Source organism: Lepidochelys kempii, chromosome 6 (assembly GCF_965140265.1).
Source record: "Lepidochelys kempii isolate rLepKem1 chromosome 6, rLepKem1.hap2, whole genome shotgun sequence".
In the NCBI taxonomy this organism is placed as follows: Eukaryota; Metazoa; Chordata; order Testudines; family Cheloniidae; genus Lepidochelys; species Lepidochelys kempii.
This window is the reverse complement of record NC_133261.1, coordinates 92,257,618-92,277,010: the sequence shown is the minus strand read 5'-3', so window position 1 is coordinate 92,277,010 and position 19,393 is coordinate 92,257,618. Positions and strand designations below refer to the sequence as shown.

General features: G+C 45.3%; 1 protein-coding gene across 2 annotated transcripts in view; it reads right to left on the bottom strand.

Annotated features, from left to right (window-relative positions):
• ESRRB (estrogen related receptor beta) overlaps positions 1–19,393 on the bottom strand; it is a 166,438-nt gene that overhangs the window by 37,835 nt on the left and 109,210 nt on the right. For both annotated transcript variants that reach the window (XM_073349256.1, XM_073349257.1), the window contains 2 exons: positions 15,473–15,882; positions 4,055–4,171 (listed from right to left, as the gene is read on the bottom strand). In XM_073349256.1, coding sequence (XP_073205357.1) covers positions 4,055–4,171; positions 15,473–15,882 — 527 coding nt within the window. The remainder of the gene's footprint in view (positions 1–4,054; positions 4,172–15,472; positions 15,883–19,393) is intronic.

Below are 19,393 nucleotides of genomic sequence, written 5' to 3'. Positions count from 1 at the left end.
GCACAGACAGGGATTAGAAGAGTCATATCTGCAGCACTCCAGAGATCCACAAATCCATGATCAGGAGGTAGCAAAGTATAAGCACTTCAGGCAAGACTGTGCTGTAAGCACTGCCTGTGTTGGAGTGGGATAAGGAGGAGCTACGTTCCAGCAATTGTGTGTCTGAAACAGACAATGCCGGTGGGGGCGCACAGTCTTGAACATCCCCTCTCTTTTGCAAGCAGCAGCATATGCTCTCCCTTTACAGGCCCAGTTCCACTGTCCTGTGTGTGGGGTACACAGGAATCTGTACCAGTTTGCTCTAGATTCCCCAGTCTTTGCACAGTAGGAACACATGGACCAGGATAGTGCCTGGCCCTGCACAGGAGATGGTGAAAGGTTCTCAACCACTGTCCCCTGATGTAATTCAGGCAGGGACACCAAACAATACAGCACAAGTAGCACAGAGTTCCCAGGTTACATGCCTTTCTCTGGCGGTTAGGTAGAATTTCAGGTCCACACAGCCTTGGCTTCTCTGCTGAGACTGCCAACAAGGGGGCCAATTAGTACTAACTGGGGTAAGCTCTAGATGAAAAGAGAGAGAGATTCACAGGCAAAAAAGCTACAAAAAGCAAATGCTTTAGGAATAGGAGCCAGATGTGCTCTGCAAAAAGAGTTTTCTGCACCATGTTGTATTCTCCCTAGCAAGTCTCCCATGCTCTGCTGCATCACGCTGGAAGAACCTGAGATGTCAAAACTCCGGTGCCTGTGCAACTCCCTGGTTGCAGCCCATTGATCAGGGCTCTCTTAAAGAAAGTGACCTGGGGATATCTGAGAAACCTATTGATCTCTCACTTGGCTCCCTTCCTGCCTGTTTCTCATTCACTTTCCCCCATAACAAACCTGCACTGCTGTGTTCATCCCAGGGATAGTCTTGCTGGGTCTTAAAGGGGCACAGTCATATCAATGCATCCTACTGGATCATTCCATCTTCACCTGATGCAGGGGGGAGCATGTGTATTCCTGCTCATGCCCACACATACCAACTGTGGTCTGAGCCTGCTCCCATGGAAATCATGCCATGGATCCCAACAGGAGCAGGCTCAGAATCATTACCAGCTTTCTTCGTGTCACCTCTACATATTGTCCCCAGACATCCCTCTGGCTTAACTCAAGTGCCGAGCAGGCAGGAAGGTATAAATATGTAATACAATAAATTAAAATTAATACTTTCCCCCTCTGTAGTACCTACTGCTCAAAGATCTCAAAGCAGCTGAACTAAATATTAACCAGTGCAGTCTCCCAACCCTCCTGTGAGGATGGTCAGTGTCTTTACACTGAACCATTACAGAAAATAGTTGCCCAAGGCCACAGGGGCATCAGAGAATAGAACCAGGGTCCTGACTCCCTGATCTTTTGCTTTAACCATTAGACCATCTGTAGTCTCTAGTGCCCACCTCGTTTCCTGGCAGCTGGGGGGAGAAATGTGTTAACAGTCTTTTGAAAGGGGTAAACACCAAGAAGAGAGAGGGGAGTTACTTGGTGTGATATAAGGGAGTGGGGAGAACTAGGAATAATTAGATGAAATTATTAAAATGGAGGAAACTTAGCATGGGTATCCAGATACACTTCTTCACAGTGAGCTCTTCAAGAAATCAGAGCAATCTCTCCAGGGAAACCCTGCCACTTGGGACTTTAAAAACTAGACCGGACAAAGCACTAGAAAATGTACAAAGGGGAACAATCCTGCCCTGGCTGGGAGATGGAGTGGATGATCTAATAGAATCACAGAAATCAGAGATGGGAAAGACCAATGAACCTTTTATAATCGAAATCCTCTGTCAATTCTCCATTTTTGAGCAGAAAGTCAAACAATTATGGATTTCCTCTTTCCAGAAACTCCTGACTCTGTGGAGACCATGTACTATAAAACCATTTTTTCCCCTTTTTGGCTTTGGCTTTTAAAAATGTGTATTGACTGAATTCTATATAATAATATGTTGTATTTCCACAGGACTTTACGTAAGTTAACTAATCAATCCAGAGTCCACCTGCAAACCAGGTCAGTATGATCTTTATTTTACAATGGGGAAACTGAGGAACTGAGTGGAAAAGCATGCCTTAACTCTCCCAGCAAGTCTGTGTCAAAACCAGGAATCCTGGATACCAGATCTGTTTTCAGATCACTCAACCAATCTCCTCCGCCCTGGCGTAGATTATTATATGCACATATATTATACTACTGTTGAACTACCTTTATATTACGTATCTAAAATATTACAGGTCCAGTCATAGATCCACTGACATCAGTAGCAAAACTCTGATTGATTTTAATGATGCAGTTTCAGTCCCTATAAGAAGAACAGTAAGGAACTCTGCCATTAAGGCTGTTTGGTATCATAAGACACGACAGCAAATAAGTGTCAATAAACATGAAATAGCAAAAGAGACCAGAGGATACTTCATTTTCTGCAGTACTGAATGCAGTGGTATCAAGGGGGTCAACCCCTAACCCAAAAGTAGGTGCATCCCTCTTATAAACAGATTGATGTATCCTTCAGACTCCATCACCTTCTAAGGCAAGGCCATGGAGGGTCAGACAGTACACTGCTCACACCCTCACAAAGTCAGTCACTGGAGAGCTGTGGTAGGAAGATATCTAGCCCCAGACATTACACATCCATCAAAGAACAGGCAAGGGTTTAAAATCTAATCTACATTCCTAACAGCACTGGCTGCCACCAGCCTGTCTCCCAGGAGATAAGTATCAGCACCCCACAGCAAAGCAACACACCCTCCTGGCAAGAGCTTACAATTCATCACTGGCTCATAGGATGGCGTGCCTGGAAGTGAGTAGTGTGAAGTGCTGGCATCCTTGGCTCAAGCGTGCTGGACCTGCACAGACAACTGCCGGCTGCTATTCACTGGGGTTAGGCTGAAGCCGCTGTGCTTTGCCAGGTACAGCAATGCAGAGAATTACAAGCAGTGCCTCTCCTCCCTTCCTCTCCCAGAAGGAACTTGGGGAAATGAAGCTTTAAAGTCAATCCATAAGAATGTGTTTAATTGCCACTGAATTCCCAGTGGTTCACCTTGAATAGACAAGGATGAGGGGAAAGAGCAGCACAAGAAAGGAGCCGAGCGCTGCTCAGAGAACATTGCGCAGATCAATAGGCTCAGAGAGGGGAGAGACAGGCTGAGCATGCAGGGCAGAGGGACCCACCTGCTCAGGGAAAAAGGTCTCTTCCCCATCACTTTCTTAAAGCCTCCCCTCAGAATGGAATAGCTGCCAGACCCTCCTTGCACTCTGTGACATGTCTTCATGCCAACTTCACCCTCCCCTACAAACAACCCAACCTGTTCATTAACAACAATAATTCCCTCTTCCCTCCAGTTGTACAGGTACTAGTACAGTTACTCAGCCAAGTCACTGTGGGAGGGAGGGATGTGCCCCCATCTGGGGTTCCTTTAGAAGGGGAATGTACACTATCATGGGTCAGGCTCTCACTAATTGTCAGATTTGCAGCTCCATACAAAATATAACATAAGGACCCTGCCCTTTGGAGACTGAGGCCTGGTCTACACTGGGGGATGGGGGTGGAAGGGGAGAGATGGGGGGCATCGATCTAAGTTACACAACTTCAGCTACGTGAATAACATAGCTGAAGTCAACGTACTTAGATCTACTTACTGGGGTGTCTTCACTGCAGTAGGTCGACTGCTGATGCTCCCCCACTGACTCCGCCTACACTTCTTGCTCCGGTGGAGTACCAGAGTTGATGGGAGAGCACTCGGCGGTCGATTTATCGCGTCTTCACTAGCCATGATAAATCGACACCCCCCCCCCCGGATTGATCGCTCTGGAGGTAAGTGTAGACATACCCTGAAACTAGCCCTCATAGGGCCCATCTTCCCACTTAGCAGAAACAGATTGTTGTCCTTCCTGAGTCCTTTATAAGGGCTGCACCTTGGGAAAGCCAGGGAGGCCCCTGTGCAGTCAGTCTGGAAGCTGGTACGAGGCCTGGCCCAGGCTCAAAGGTAGTGAGTGGTCCCAAGTCCCTAGTACCCTCTATCTTACCTTCTTTCAGCATCCCCACTTTGAGGCATTTCATGAAGCGACAGGCCTGACAGGACTTGCGCCTCCGTTTCGTGATCTCACACTCATTGGTGGCTGGGCAGCTGTATTCAATGTTCCCTGCAATCAAACACAGAGATGGTCACTCAAGAGGCCTTGTTCCCTCTAACAGCAGGAATCACTATCATGGCCAGAGTACAATGCCTCCTGCCTGCACTGGGTAATACCCTTATACCCCCTACACCACCCAGATGCATACTGTCCGTTCCTTCATTCACACACTAGGGGACTGTGATGACGACTCCATCTGTGAAAATGTTTGGGGTTACCACACAGGCTGGGCTTCTTTGTTAGAAAAGCAAAATGAAAACATTAAATAAAAAGCAGTACTTGCAGGTGGAATTAGAGTACAAGCCCAGCTGGAGGTGCTTGGCCTTCAGCCATGTAGTGTCTCTGAGATGCACTGCTTACCAGTCTAATCAATGCACCTGGTGTTATTATTGGCACATATCCCTTACTGTTATAACCGTATCCCCAGGAGCCCAACCCATGGGGATTGTTCCGTTTGCTGCCCTAGTCTCAGCCTTTCCTGTGATGATTGTGTTTCCCTCAGGGCTTTGGGACTCTTGCTGATCTTTTCCACCTTTTGTTTTTGGGGGGCAGGGAGCTGGGGAAGTGACTTTTCTCTTCACTGTGTCACACACTGACTCTAATGATCTTATGCTTATGATCTGGTACAGTACAATGGGATAGCAGGGGCAGGGAAGTGCTCGATCTGGAGTAGGACATTCCTGTGGAATACCCCAGGTTTGGTTACAGGAAGGATAATGCAAACCTTTTTGGTTTCACTTGATGTGCCACTGATGTCCCCTGATCTTGTCTTTGAATTTATTTGGAGTTCAAATGAACCCCCAACACAAAGTCAAATTTATCCAAAAATACTGATTTTTTTCCTGGTTTTGGGTCAAAATCACAAGGACAAACACATTTCCAATGGTTTCCCATGGAAACTAGAAACTGAACGCAGATCTCCTGAAACTTGGCCGCTGGACTTGGCAAAAGGTGCATGGGCTTCAGCAAACCTGGCCAGAGACTCTGGTTTCTTAATGAAAACAGAATCTGGTTTTGTTACAAACAGGGACTTCTTCTGAGGACTTTGCTCCAAAGAGGGATGGAGGCTTCCTACTGCATTTGAGGGATATTGATCCTGTCAGTTCCTACCTCTAGTCCCTGAGCTCAGCACACAGAGCCCCCATGTTTCCAGGTGCACCTCTCACTTTCTTCTTTTAGGTCACCTCCCACTCCAGCTGCCAGGGCTCTGGTTCATCCCTTGCAACACCCAAGGGCAAAGAAAGCACCCCAAATTTATTTCCTGCCACATGGCGCACTATCATGAAGCAAGAACACAACCTCAGACACAGGTACAATGACCTGACATGAGGATGTAAGTGCTGTAATGCCCGGTCACAGCATCACAGAACTTTTTTAACCCTACTGTTAAAGACTGTAACAAATGGGGCTGTCTCACCTCCTGCCAATCACTCTTCAGAAGATACTTCTGGACAGGACTGTTCAGTATAAGGGGTGAAGAGAGGGGGTTGGAAATCTAAGCTTGATAGTGATACATCGACAGCAATAATGTATTTAAGAAATGCAGGTCTAGTAGTTAAAGCAGGCAGCTTTGTGTCAGGAGTCCCAGGTTCCATACTCAGTTTTGTGGGGGGAGTTTGTTCTGGTGGGCTAGAGCAGAAATTGAGATTTAGGACTCCTGGATTTTCATTGGTAGCCCTGGGAAGGAGTACTCATTTAGTGTTAGAGCAGAGGGGAGAGGGAGTCAGGACTCTTGGCTTCTATAACCACATCAGGGAGGGAGAGTTTGATTTAGTGGGGTTGGAGCAGAAGTCTGGGAGTTAGGACTCCAGGGTTCTGTTCCTGGTTTTGCAGTGGACTTGTGTGATCTTCAACAAGTCCCCCCTCTGTATAACGAAAAGGAGTACTTGTGGCACCTTAGAGACTAACAAATTTATTTGAGCATAAGCTTTCGTGAGCTACAGCTCACTGTATAATGGGGATGCTCTAATACCCACCTTTTGCATGGGGATGGGGTGAGAGGTGAAGTTTAGTTAGACCAACCCCATATAAAGCCCATTGAAAATCTGAGTGGAAGAGGGCTAAAGATGGGCAGAGAAGGGAAATTCAAAGTGAAGGATTCACCAGCTGTTTAGCTCACAGTGTTATGTGGGAGAATTTCAGTCCCACACTGGTGGCATGGGGCCAGGAGCACTGTAAGCCCCAAAGGCACAAAGACTTGATGTCTGCATGCAGTATGTAGAGCTTTCACCTTCAGATTCTTGTCTTGTAAGCCCTGCACCCTGACAGTGATCTCCAGCGTCACTGTTAAATTCTCAGCCATCGCTCGTCTGCATGCTCGCAGCACTGCCATCACACAGTTGGATCGGAGACACGGACGCTGTGTGGAAGCGGAGAGAGCTGCACAAGCCACTTCCATTCAGTATATACCTCAGCATTGTACAGCACCTGAATTTCAATAGCCGTCTAAGTATCAAATATCTCTGAAAACTGGAAATTGAGATTCAGGCTTGGTCCCAAGGTAATAAAGGAACTCCCACTTCTGTTCCTGTACATCCAGTGAGCCACAGACTGGAGAGTGCAGCGTCCCTGCCCTCAGGGCTGCACAGCTGCTGTGTCCCACATATGAGGAGTATGCAGTAACACCCCGAAGGAGAAGAACGTGGCAGATTCATTTTGTCAGGGTGGTTCCCGTCTTTCTGTTTCCAAGCCTCTCTTTCACAAGCAAAACCCCAGCCCTCCCAAATGAGGCCCCACCTCCTGCTAAGAGGCCTACAGCACCATAATGTTATGGGATTTCAGCAGTCACCTCATGAGGCAGCAACACTGCACTATGCTGCTATGAGGTTTGTGCGTCCTCATATCAAAACTTTGCATCTGTGGATGACAAGGGCTCCTCACATTGCAGCTCAAGGTCATCACAGATGGATTAAGGCAAAGATTTCACCGCTTCACATTACTCCCAATTTGAGGAGCCAATTGTCATGTAAGAAATTGGGACTGTCACATGAAGGTACCCTGAGAAAGCTCTGACACTGTCAGATGGAGTACCAGTCTGTAAATGCTACAGTCTGTATGCAAGAGCCAGTGGCTCCCCACAGTCAGTACAATAGCCATAGCAGAGCAAAAGGAGGGTGCTCATCTCTCAGACCGACCCTTCAGGATGGGAATGCAGTAGTCCCTTGCATAGCGGATCCTTCATTTCCTGGCTTCTCTTTTAATTCTATCCATGCTTCTGTGCCCCTTTCTTCCCTGCCACACACCTTGCGTCGTCATTTACATCTGGCAAAGTATTAAGTCAGAACAGCATTTTATATCCACTTGTACAGGTGCAAACATGCAAGCCAGTGGAGAATCAGTCTCAATATGTCCCTTTCATGCCAGTTCACCCCAGTGTAAAACTCCATTTACTTCTGTGCAATTACACCAGATGTCACTTGGCCCAAATCTGTTCTCTGCTGTAAACAGGATGATGTGCAGGGATGAAGTACCTTTGCCTAAAATGGTTCTTCATTTTGCAGGGGGTGAAGCGAGGAGGACACCACAGAGGAGAGAAAGACGCAGTCAGTGTTAGCCAAGCAAAACTCATCCAAGAAAAGCTACTGTCTTCAAAACTTTAGCAAAGTTCTTTGACTTTTTTTTTTCTCCTCTCAATTTCTTTTATGGGTCCTGGGCCGGCTGCCAGCACAGCTGAGCTGCTCACGCTGGCTTGTAATTTCTGTAAGTGCCCTGTGATAAAGTGATGAGATTAACTCATCGGAATTCCGGCAGCCTCCTGCTGGCTGGCGGTCACGCTGCCAGCTCAGTCACCACAGACTGGGTGCTCTGGGGAAGGAAGGCTAAAAGAACTCGATTCTCTGCGACAGCCAGCGGAGGAGGCTGTGCGTGTCAATGAGCAGCTGCAAGGGTGCGTGTTTGTTCCTGCATGTGAGTCTGTATCTGCATGTGTTTGAATTTGTGGTGAGTGTGTGCGCCTCGTGTGTGTTTAATATTATATGAGCCAGAAGGGAAGAGTAGAAGATGGGTTAACCTAAGCTCCCAAGAAACAGTTCTGAATAGTCTCTCATTACAGGGGCTTTCCTCACTTTAGAACAGTATTTACCTCTGATCCAAACAGATCTGCACATTATTTACATCAGAAATTACTTATGAAACTAAAAGACAGGAGAGGCAGTGTTGTTTAGTGATTAGAGCAGGACTCTTTGGTTCAGTTTCTGGCTCTGCCATAGACTTGCTAGGGTGGCATGATGCCACTCTTCGGTCCCATAGAGCATGGGAAGTGGGAAGCAGGATTTCCCATCAGGATTGGTCTCACATCCATTTCAGATCACACCACTTGTTCTTCCTTTATTCCATTTCTCATAACATTAGAGACGTTTCCTCTCATTTTCTTTCTTTAATCAGAAATAGCTTCAAAATGGCCTAAATATAAGAGATTACTTTAGCAGACAAATTATTTTGTTCAATCAAAGAGCAACACGTCACGTGCAGAATACTGCATCTACACTTTAGCAGTTCTGCATGGTCAGGACTGCACAAAGCCATACAGGCTACAGTCCTGGATGTCCCAACATTTGGACAGTTCAATGGGAATAAAACTGGACTATTCAACAAGCAACTAAGTCAGGGGACACAGTCATTCCAGTTTCCATCAGTGTTTTACTTAGTTACTTTTTATCTCGGGTTCCAGTTTGGTTCCTGAACTTGTTCACTTGGATCAATCAAGGTTGTCCACCACAAAAAGAACCTGGAAATGATACAGCGGCACCCTGTACCAGTAAAGTTCAGCAGTGCTCTCTTCCCAGTAACTCACTCAGATTTACGTTAACGCGGATACTATGTGTAAGTGACAGTTTGCAGAATTGATTCCGTGTTAACCCACTGCTTTTACACATGCATCATTTACAGACACATTCCTTGTTTGGGTTGAAACTTCATATTCTGCTCCCTATGAAAATATGAAGGAAATCCCTTCAGCTATATTCAAGTGAGGTGAGTGTGTGTGTTTGTGTCGGGGGGGGGAAATACACTCTGTGACTATGATTTTCAAAAATAGGAGCCTGAAATTAGGCTCCAAAATTCATATTTTAGTGACCTGATTTTCAAAACTGGTGAGCACCTTTCAGCTCCCGACTGCCATTTATTTAGGTGTCTAAATATGGATTCAGGAGCCTAAAGTTACAGCCTATTTTTGAAAATTTTGGCAAGGACTAGTGTGTGCATGGGTGTAATCTTCGGGACAATGAGATTTTGAGAAAGCAGATTCTGTGCAATAGCACTTTGGTTAACCAAGAATTTCATTTAACCAGGTCTCATGGCAGGGAAGGGTGAGATTCTAAACACTTATAAGGCATGATACCATCAAGGGCGTCTGCTGACAGTAGCCACAAATGCCAAGCTTGAGTCACCAGCATGTCTCTGCTTTGTTTATATTTTAATACTATCACAGGATTTTAACAAGTAAAATACATTTTTACTAAAGTCCCAGGGAAGATATGCTTCTGCATGGAGCCAGTCTGCATGATTCTTCTCCTCAGAGAAAAAGGAAAACCAGGGGTGTCCGAGATGCTGTCTGATTTCAAGGCAGCTGATTTCAAGACATCTTCTCATTATGGGTGGAAGGACTGTGACCACTGTTCCCTCTAAGCTGTGCATGTGTGCGTGCACACACGGATCCTAAACCCCGCGCACACGGCGAAACACCACGCACACAACAATTTGCACTGAAGAAATTTTTTGTGCACACGGCCTGTCAAAAATTTGCACAGAAGAAATTTTTTGCACACACGGCCTGTCAAAAATTAGAGGGAACATTGACTGTGACATAAGATATAACTTAGCCAATCACTACATAGCTGACATTAGTTTATGCAATTTTATTGGTTGTAATGGAAAAGTTGTTCTGAGCTTTCAAAAAAAATCCTATTTCTAAGTTGTGACCTTTCAGCTGAGAAAGAACATATAAATCTCTGAGGATAAGTTTACAAGAGGGCTAGCGTGTGCATATGCATGCATACCACTGCTCTCTACGGGATGGAAGCAGAACTGTTCAATTGTGTGTCTTAAGCCCTATAGGGCCAACCACTAGGGGGAAATTTCCTTTAGCTCAAACACTAGTGGCTTGGAATTTTGGAACAGGAAGATCTGGATTCTATCCTTGCTGCTGCTATGAAGTTCCCAGGGGCCTCTCTGAGCATTGTAGCAACAACCACAGAGCCCTAGAAATCCACGGATTTGTTACAAGCACTTTGTTACCACCCCTATGAGGTGGGTGATTAGCATTATCCACATTTTAAGCCTTAACTGGTGTAAACTCCAGCTATGTTTTTTCCAGAAATTGCACATCCTGCTATGTCCTGCCATAGCAGCTACAGTCAGCTATTTGTCCTGAGGGTGATGCTTACAGGATCCAGGGCATTCATATGAGTGGGCTCTCCACTTTGGAATTCACTTTCAGAGATATGGCTGATCCAGAACCTGGCCAGGTAAAATATGATGTAAAATGTTTCTGTTTGTCTGTGTCTTCACTAGCTGTAGGTTCTGGTATCTCTTGTCATTTAGTACACTGGCTAGATTTGAGGGTCGGAGACCCAGAGCATAGTACAAGCTGATTTTGTGGGGAGGAGAATACAACAATTTACATTTATTTTATTGCCTACCCAGAACCCTAATTTTTTTTAACAATTCAAAAAAAAATCAAATATATCAAAATACCAGCCCAAACGAATAAATTAATAATGACTAGAGCAGAGCAAAATTTGGAATTTCCATTGTGAGAGAAATTCCGACATTTCAACATTTGCTTTTGTCCCAAATCAGGATGAAAAGTCAACATTTTTGCAGAATGGACATTCTGAAAAATTCCAATTGTGAAATATCAAAACAAAATGTTTCAACATTTGCAAAATCAAAATGTTTCATTTCAGTTTATTGAACTCACCCAAAAGACTTTGAATCTGATCAATAACGCACTGCATATTCTAACACTGGCACACTGCCTCACGCAAGCTGTAGTCTGGGAGCCTAACACCCCCATTCGCCCCTTGCGTGCCAGGTTATGTGGCTGGACTACATCTCCCACAGTGCACCCACAGTCATGTTACTCCCATGATGCACTGCACACTCAGCCAGAGGGAAATCTGCATTGCATTATTGGACACGTGGAGCCCAGCTTTGTGGAAGATGAGAGGATTGGGGCCTAAACTACAACTCCTACATGGCAATACACTGATTGGGAAATTCAGTTTAATATTTTGTTACCCCAAATGAAAGATCTCATTTAGATTTTCCCCAGTGGAAAAAAAATAAAAAATGTCCAGAAAAAACAAAATTTTCCCACAATTTTGTTTTTGGTGGAAAGTGCATTTTCTGTTGGAAAAATCATTCAGCTGGAAAATTCCTGACCAGCTTTCATGATAACTACATAGCAAACAGCTTATCCCTCCAATCCCCCAGCCCATCACCTTCCCGAGCCTGAAAGAAATGGACTTTGCAATGTGTTTAGGAGAGGGAAGCAAGGTCCAAAACTGATGGGCTTTCACAGAAAACACTCTGCCAGTCCTTTAAATCAAAAGATCTTCAGCTTGGGCATCTTGTTTGATCACAGCTATGGCAGTATCATATCGGGAGAGAGGATATGACGAGTAATTCAGTCCCAAACCAATTAGGGGTCAGCAGCTTTCAACTCCACTATGAAATCAACAGGGAGTCAGTGCGGCTAGGGAGCATCAGTGACGTGCTCTCAGCATGAAACTCTGCTTTGCAATCAGAGGCCACATGCTGCACTCGGTCTCACTGTTCACAGGAATCAGAATTTAGCACCATGCAGAGAACAGTACAGTAGCATGTTACTACTTTAGCTCCCCATGTAACGCCTGTAAAGAAGACAGGTTAGAAATGCATGTAATGAAGTCATTAATTCTGCAGATTGGGAAACTAAGTCACAGAGGAGTGAAGTGATTTGTCCAAGGCCATAAGGGTGTCAGTGTCAGAACTGAGTACAGAATCTATCCGCAGTATCTGTCTATCTAGGTTCTTATAGTATGCACATCACTGTGCTATCTGCATCCCCAGTCCCAATTCTGTGCTTGCACGATCAGACAGCACCTCTCTCTGACATCACAGCCACAAAAAAGATGATCTGTGCTGGCAGGCAATGTAATAGGTTAGACCAAAACACACATCACAAATACATCACACGGGTGCACACAGACACATGCGCACATGTATATTAAGAAGCTTGGATGGTGATTTAAATTCTCTCATTTGTTATCAAATCTAGTGAATGAAATAAACCTGCAGGATGAATAAGGCTTTTGGAAACCTGTTTGCTGTTGCTACTGATATATAGAGAGCCTCTGTCTCTTCCCTCCTACTGCTCCCTACATAGGGCCCTGTCACACTTGAGAGCTCATTCTCCTTTTGCTCAACATGTCCTGCAGCAAAGCCTTTTTTGATCGTGCAATCTGCAGACCGCCCTGGCTCCCAAGCAGGCCCTGCTTCCTCCAATCTGATCACCTTCTCTGCCTCTGCCCCTCATCTCCATGATGGAATAAAAGCCTCAGTCTCAACTGCATTAGACCGAGCTCTGCAGCTCAGATGAATAAGAGCATTTTGGTGCCCTAACTGCTAGACCAGCCGATGGAGAGAGGGATGTGATGCTGCCTGAGATGGGCTGATGACAGGGTGAGAGAAATCCCCACTTATTCCTTCTCCCCATCTGTTACACGTTACAATTAGGGAGCAGCCAGCAAGGCTGCTGCACTCAGCGGGTCTCTCTGTGCTGTAGGATGAAATCAGCTGATAGCTTACATAGGCTAGTGGAGTCTCTGATTACACTGTCTCTTCCCCCTTCGCTTTCTCTCATTCTTTCTGAACTCTACAGCTGCTGGTCTTTCCCCATCTCTCCTGATCTATTGTGGCTGGTAGTTTTCTAGGGTACGGTAAAGACTGCCTTCTCCTCTGCTACAGAGATTCCCCAGTGTTGCTCCCCTAAAGGGTTAACCTTTACTCTCTTTCCATACAAAGATCCCCCGGTGTGTCGTCCCCCTCCCCAAGTCCCTCCTTTAGTGTTGATTGCCCAAATGTTCAGAACTGAAATACCAAGAATGGATCAAGAGAGGGATGACACTCAGCGCTGCTAAGTGAGACTGGATGTAAAAGTTCACATTCAACCCATGAAAACTCTGCAATGACAAGCCACAGAAATATTGCATATGAACAGCTGGGCATTCCATAGTGGTTCATGTTTTCTACATGGTGTGATGAGAGAGGACAAGCCAGGCAGAGGGAGATGGACCATGTCAGTCTGGGGCAATGGAGAGTTAATTTCCAGGGAGTGTAACAGTAAGTAGAGATGCCTGGAATCAGAGAGATCAGAGATAGAAACAGTCTATCCACAGAGACCTATGGAGGATTGTTCCCTGCCCAGCTCTGTCCAGTCCAGATTCCAGCATCCTCAGCAATGAGGTGTGATCAGATATGAGGGAACCACTCACTGAGTACAAATAAAACGTGTGTCCTTCCCGCATACATATTTAATTAATTTAATCAGAGTCAAAGGTGTCTTTGTAGTAAATTCAATTCACTTTCTATTGCAGGCTGAATGATGCTGTCCATCTTTTCAATTGGAGAGGGGGGGAATGTATGTACAGCGTGTCTATGCATGTGTGCTTATACTGGTACATGTATATGAATGGACATACAAGTATCTGTGTATGGCAGCCTGCCTGTAAGTGTGTGTGTATTTGTCTATATTTGCATGGTATATCTGTGTACATGTATACACGTGTGCCTTTGCTGGTATGCATCACTGGTCCTGCAGGTACACCTCTACCCCGATATAACGTGAATTTGGATATAATGCGGTAAAGCACCGCTCCGGAGGGGGAGGGGGGAAGGGCGGGGCTGCGTGCTCCGGTGGATCAAAGCAAGTTCGATATAACGCGGTTTCACCTATAACACGGTAAGATTTTTTTGGCTCCTGAGGACAGTGTTATACCGGGGTAGAGGTGTATGTACAATTCTTCTGTGTACCTTTGTGTGTGTGTGGTATGTAATAGGTGTACATATGTGTGCGCATGTAGGTACGCATGCAGGTATATCTGGCTGTATGTTTGTGTCTGTGTCCATGCGTGCACACATTTGGGGACTGTGGTGCGTGCGCTGCTGTTTACACTGAAACGCCAAGGTTGAAATTTTCAAAACCACTTAATGACAGGTTTCAGAGTAGCAGCCGGGTTAGTCTGTATCCGCAAAAAGAAAAGGAGGACTTGTGGCACCTTAGAGACTAACCAATTTATTTGAGCATGAGCTTTCGTGAGCTACAGCTCACTTCATCGGATGCATGCAGTGGAAAATACAGTGGGGAGATTTATATACATAGAGAACATGAAACAATGGGTGTTACCATACACACTGTAACAAGAGTGATCAGGTAAGGTGAGCTATTACCAGCAGAAGAGCGGGGGGGGGGGGGTGGGGGGGTGGGAACCTTTTGTAGTGATAATCAAGGAGGGCCATTTCCAGCAGTTGACAAGAATGTGTGAGGAACATTAAGGAATTTGCAACTCTGACTGAGACTAATCAGAAATTGGGTGTCTAACCCCCCCACCCCCAGCATCTGAAAATCTTCATCTAAATCTTTACAACCATGTGCTGTGCTGCTGAGAAGGGAGAGGTATCAGTGTGTCTCCGTATCTGCGTGCACTATACAGCATCTCCATGAGGCCTATAGTGCTTCAGAACTTAACGGATGCAAAAAGGATTGACAGGTTTGTGTGAAAACCTCTTTTCCTGGAGCACTGTTGTTTTCCCCACAAGATGCATAACATTACTAACAAGGCCCCAGCCCTATCCTGATGCCCTCAGCAGGCAGGGATTCTGCTCTCCAGATGAGCCTGTGCCAAACGAATACCCTCCCAGAGTAAACCCTAACCCCCCTGCCAGCTACAAATCAGTGGGTGACTCCAGGAGTGGGGAGGGGTGCTGCCTCTTCACTGCAAAACTGGAGAACTCCCTGGAATTACATTTCCTGCAGCAACATTTTGAAAACAGCTTTGCCACGTGTGATGATGATGTTGAAAGCTGGGAACCTAGCAAAGCTTCCCAGAGTCACCAAGTATAAAGGCTTTGGGTCACATCCAGGGGTGGGGGAGAGGTGGAGGAGGCTTGGCAGAGCTGTGCTGGGGAGCAGAGGATAGATTATGTATATTTTTGTTGCTTGTCCTTCTCTCCTTTAAAGTGCCACAGGAGTACAAGAGCTTCTTCAACCACAGGAACCCAGCCCCCCATGGAGTGAACGTGTGAGCTCCCTCTCCCACCACACTGTACCTTGAATTGTTCTTTTGAAGAAGGCTTTGCATGCCTCGCAGGAGGCCACGCCGTAGTGGTAGCCAGACGCAATGTCCCCACACACCAGGCACAGCCTCTTGGGGATGGCATTGAGCATGTACTCGCACTTGGTGGGCGAGTCCTCCATGATGGCGCTGGCACAGTCGTCATAGCGCTTACGGCAGGACCCACCCCCAATCCCCGCACCATTGAACATGGGTGGGGAGTCCAGGCCGTCTGGGTGGCCACCCATGGCGATGCCATAGCCACCACTAGCATCAGAGGAGCCGCTGGGACTGTGATGGCTGATGGCATCAATGCCAGAAGATGGGCTGGACGGCTCAGTCTTAATGAAGGATCCGCAGCTAGAGGTGAGATGCCGCTCCTCTGTGGACATTCTGCCAAGCAGCCTGTAGGAAGACGGAAACTTATCAGTCCACAGAAATATCAGGCAGGGTGCAGTCACCACAGAGTCCATCCCATTCCCACCTTTGGTCTAGTTCAACCCACTCCCTTTGACTTCCTAATGGACATCAGTCCAATTTGTTACGAGCTGCCTCCCTACTCTCCACTGACCTGAGCAATGGGTAAGTAAGCACCATGATATTTTTTGTAGGTCACCTTTTGAGACAGTCCCAAATTTCAGTGAACAATCTGTTGAAGCGGCTATGTTGTTAGCAGTGCCAGCTGGTTATAATCTATCCAGAGCAGGAGTTCACTACCATGGAGGACAGGTGAAGATCAGGAACTGAGCAGGTCTGTAGTGGTGTCAGATGAGGTGCGGGATCCCTCAATCTGGGATTCCCAGACACTGCTCCAGGCAAACAGAGTTTACTAGCAGATTCCATAGTAGGACATCAACAAGAGAGGACACCTTCCATTTGTAAATTCCCTTGCAGTAAAGTGGGTTATTATGCCCACTGTTTTCTTTTTCACCTTTTTCTTTTTTTCTTAAACATTTGGGAATCCTATAGAAGAGAGGCTTCAGAAGCTGACAGATAACAGTTTGTAAAAGCCTCCCAACTGTTGAGGGTTTTTTAGAAACAAACAAACAAACAAAACCTCATCTATAGTATCTATGAATATTTTAATTAGCCATAGATATGTTTGATCTTTTCTTGAATCCCACTAAACTGTCAGCCTCAATGATATCTTGTGGCAGTGAGTTCCATGAGTTAATTGTGCACTTTGTGAAAAATTATTTCCTTGTATCAGTATTAAAGTTGCTGCCTTTCAATTTCACTAAAAGACCCTTTATACTTGTGTTGTGAGAGGGTGAAGAGGAGTGCCCAATCTACTTTCTCTATGTCATTCATTACTTGGTGTACCTTTGTCATTTTCCCCACTTATTCATTTCCCCACTATCTTTTCAATCTTTCTTAATACAGAAGTCTTTCCAGGCCTTTCATTGGTCTCATCAGCCATCTCTGAACTTCCTCCATTTCTGCTATATTTGTTTTTAGAGAGGGTGACCAGAACTGAATTCAATGATCCCAATCCTCAGCTGATGTAAATCAGCATAACTACATTGAAATCAATTCTCCAGCTGCAGGTGTAGCCCAGTGTTCTAGATCAGGATGAATCTCCAATTCATATAAGGACATTATATATTTTCAGTGTTATTTTTCATCCCATTTATTATACCTTCTACCATTGTTTGGTTTTTTTTAAACCATTGCTACATACTGAGCAGAGACTTTCACTGAGTTGTCCACAATGATGCTTAAGTCTTTTTTCTGAGTTATTACAGTTAATTTAGAACTCATTGCTGGGATTCCATCCGAGACCTTTTCTACACAGCTTATCCAGAACACCTCGTCCAGTTCTGGGAGAACACTTCATCCAGTTCTCTGGGATCCAAAAACTCAGTTCAAGTCCCCTCATCACTTAGGCTTGTACCCTATGCCCACACAGGCCAGGGCCAGACACAGGGATTTAGAAACAGAGTGATACTACAATTCCAAATCATGTCACACACTACACAGTTTATATATATTTTTCCTAACTACTAACATCCATATTTCTTGACCTGATTGGTTTGGCCATCACACAGATCACATAAGGAGAAATTGCTTTATGTCCTTCACCTTATTTACCTTTCAAGCCTATCAGTTCAGCGTGTTCCCACTTATCTCAAATAGCCCGAAAATGCCATCTCCAGCACACAGCCTGTCACACCCTTGTTTACAATTTAACCTTGCACTCAAATCAAGCTATGTGCAAGTTTACTCATGCCCAGCAAGATCTATGCCTACATCCATCAACATGTATGAAAAATTGAATGATTCCTTCTAACGTACATCATCCTACATTTGTCAACAATTAATTTCATATGCCATTGTGCTACCCATTTACCCAGCTTTGTTAGGACCCTCTGGAGTTCATCACAGTCTTTTCTGGTCTTGAATAACCTAAATAACTAACTTTATGTCATCTGCAAATTTTGCCAACTCACTGCTCTCCCCATTAAACAACCCAAGTATGAACCTTGAGGCACCCCACTGTTAACCTTCGTTTGCCATTCTGAAAATTAATCAGTTATTCCTACCCTTTGTCTTCTGCCTCTTAGACACTTTTTAATCCATACTAGTACTTAACTTCTCACCCCAGAACTACTGAGTTTCCCCTCTTGTGAAGGAATTTGTCAAAAGCTTTTTTTAAATCCAAATAAATGATAGCAATTCGTTGTCCTGTGTGCACTAATTTGTTGACATGCCCAAAGAATTCTAACTGATCGGTGACACATAATTTTCCTTCATGGTTGCCATACCCTAATCATCTAGGTATTTTATCATTCTGTTTTTAATTTCAGCCCAGGTACCTGTTAAATGTACCACCATCCAGCCATCAGAAGGTCAAACCCAGAAGAGACAACACGACAGAGCTTCTCTCATGTACCAAAATTAGAGTATGCATGAGTAGGTGAGTACTTATTCCAATGTGTATGTGCTTCATGCCTGTGTATTTATGTACATGCAGCTACACATTGGAGATGCAGCAGCTTTAGGATCCTGTATCTTCATAACCTCATTGTAACCAAGTCTCTCCTAATTTTCCCTCCTCTACTCTCTGTTTAGCCCAATATGTTTGATCTAGATCTGCCAACAACTCTGTTACCTATTGAGACTTCTGACCTCAAGAGTGTGGGCAGGCATCTCCCATCCCTGGCCTGATGGGCTCCTCTGTGCCAGGGTTACTAAAGAGGAGCCCAACTGTTAGTCCCACTCAGAGACAAGATCTGAAGAGTTAAGGCCAACCCAAGCCTCGCCCAGCAGAGGACTACAATGGACTAAGGTCCACCAAAAGTTTGCAAAAATGTAGCTGACTGCAGCTGCATTCATCTTAAGTAGAGAGGGCAGCTACAGCAACCACAGATCTCAGCATGCAAAGCTACCTGTCTGTTTTGGTCAAAATACAGCTTTGCATGCTGAGACCCACCTCTATCCTCCATGGCCACATCTCTGTAGATGAAAGCTGTTATCACACTGCTGAAAGCTCCCGGCTTCACTCTATCTGACCACCACTGTGAAAGGAGTCCAGATGCAGCTCTGATCTGAAGAGCAGCTGGCACAATATCATCAGGTGAGGGTCACAATGGAAGGCAGAGACACCAAAAAACAATGTTGGTTGCCTTTTATTGCACAAAGGAGCTCACAGGTGAGAACAGGCTGTGTCATAACACCAGATGGAGGGACTGATGCTGTGCATATAGGCAAGGCCCCCACACTATGTTGGGGATTATGAAAAAGATCAGACTGGGATGTGAGCCACATTCCCAAATTCAAACAGGTGAATTAGAATCCCAGCCTCTTCTTTTAAGAAGACTGTAATTCACATGCTTAAGGGGAAGGGGAGACAAAGGAAGGCAAATTTACTGCTGGGGGAATTCTGCACCAAAAAATAAAATTCTGTGCACAATAT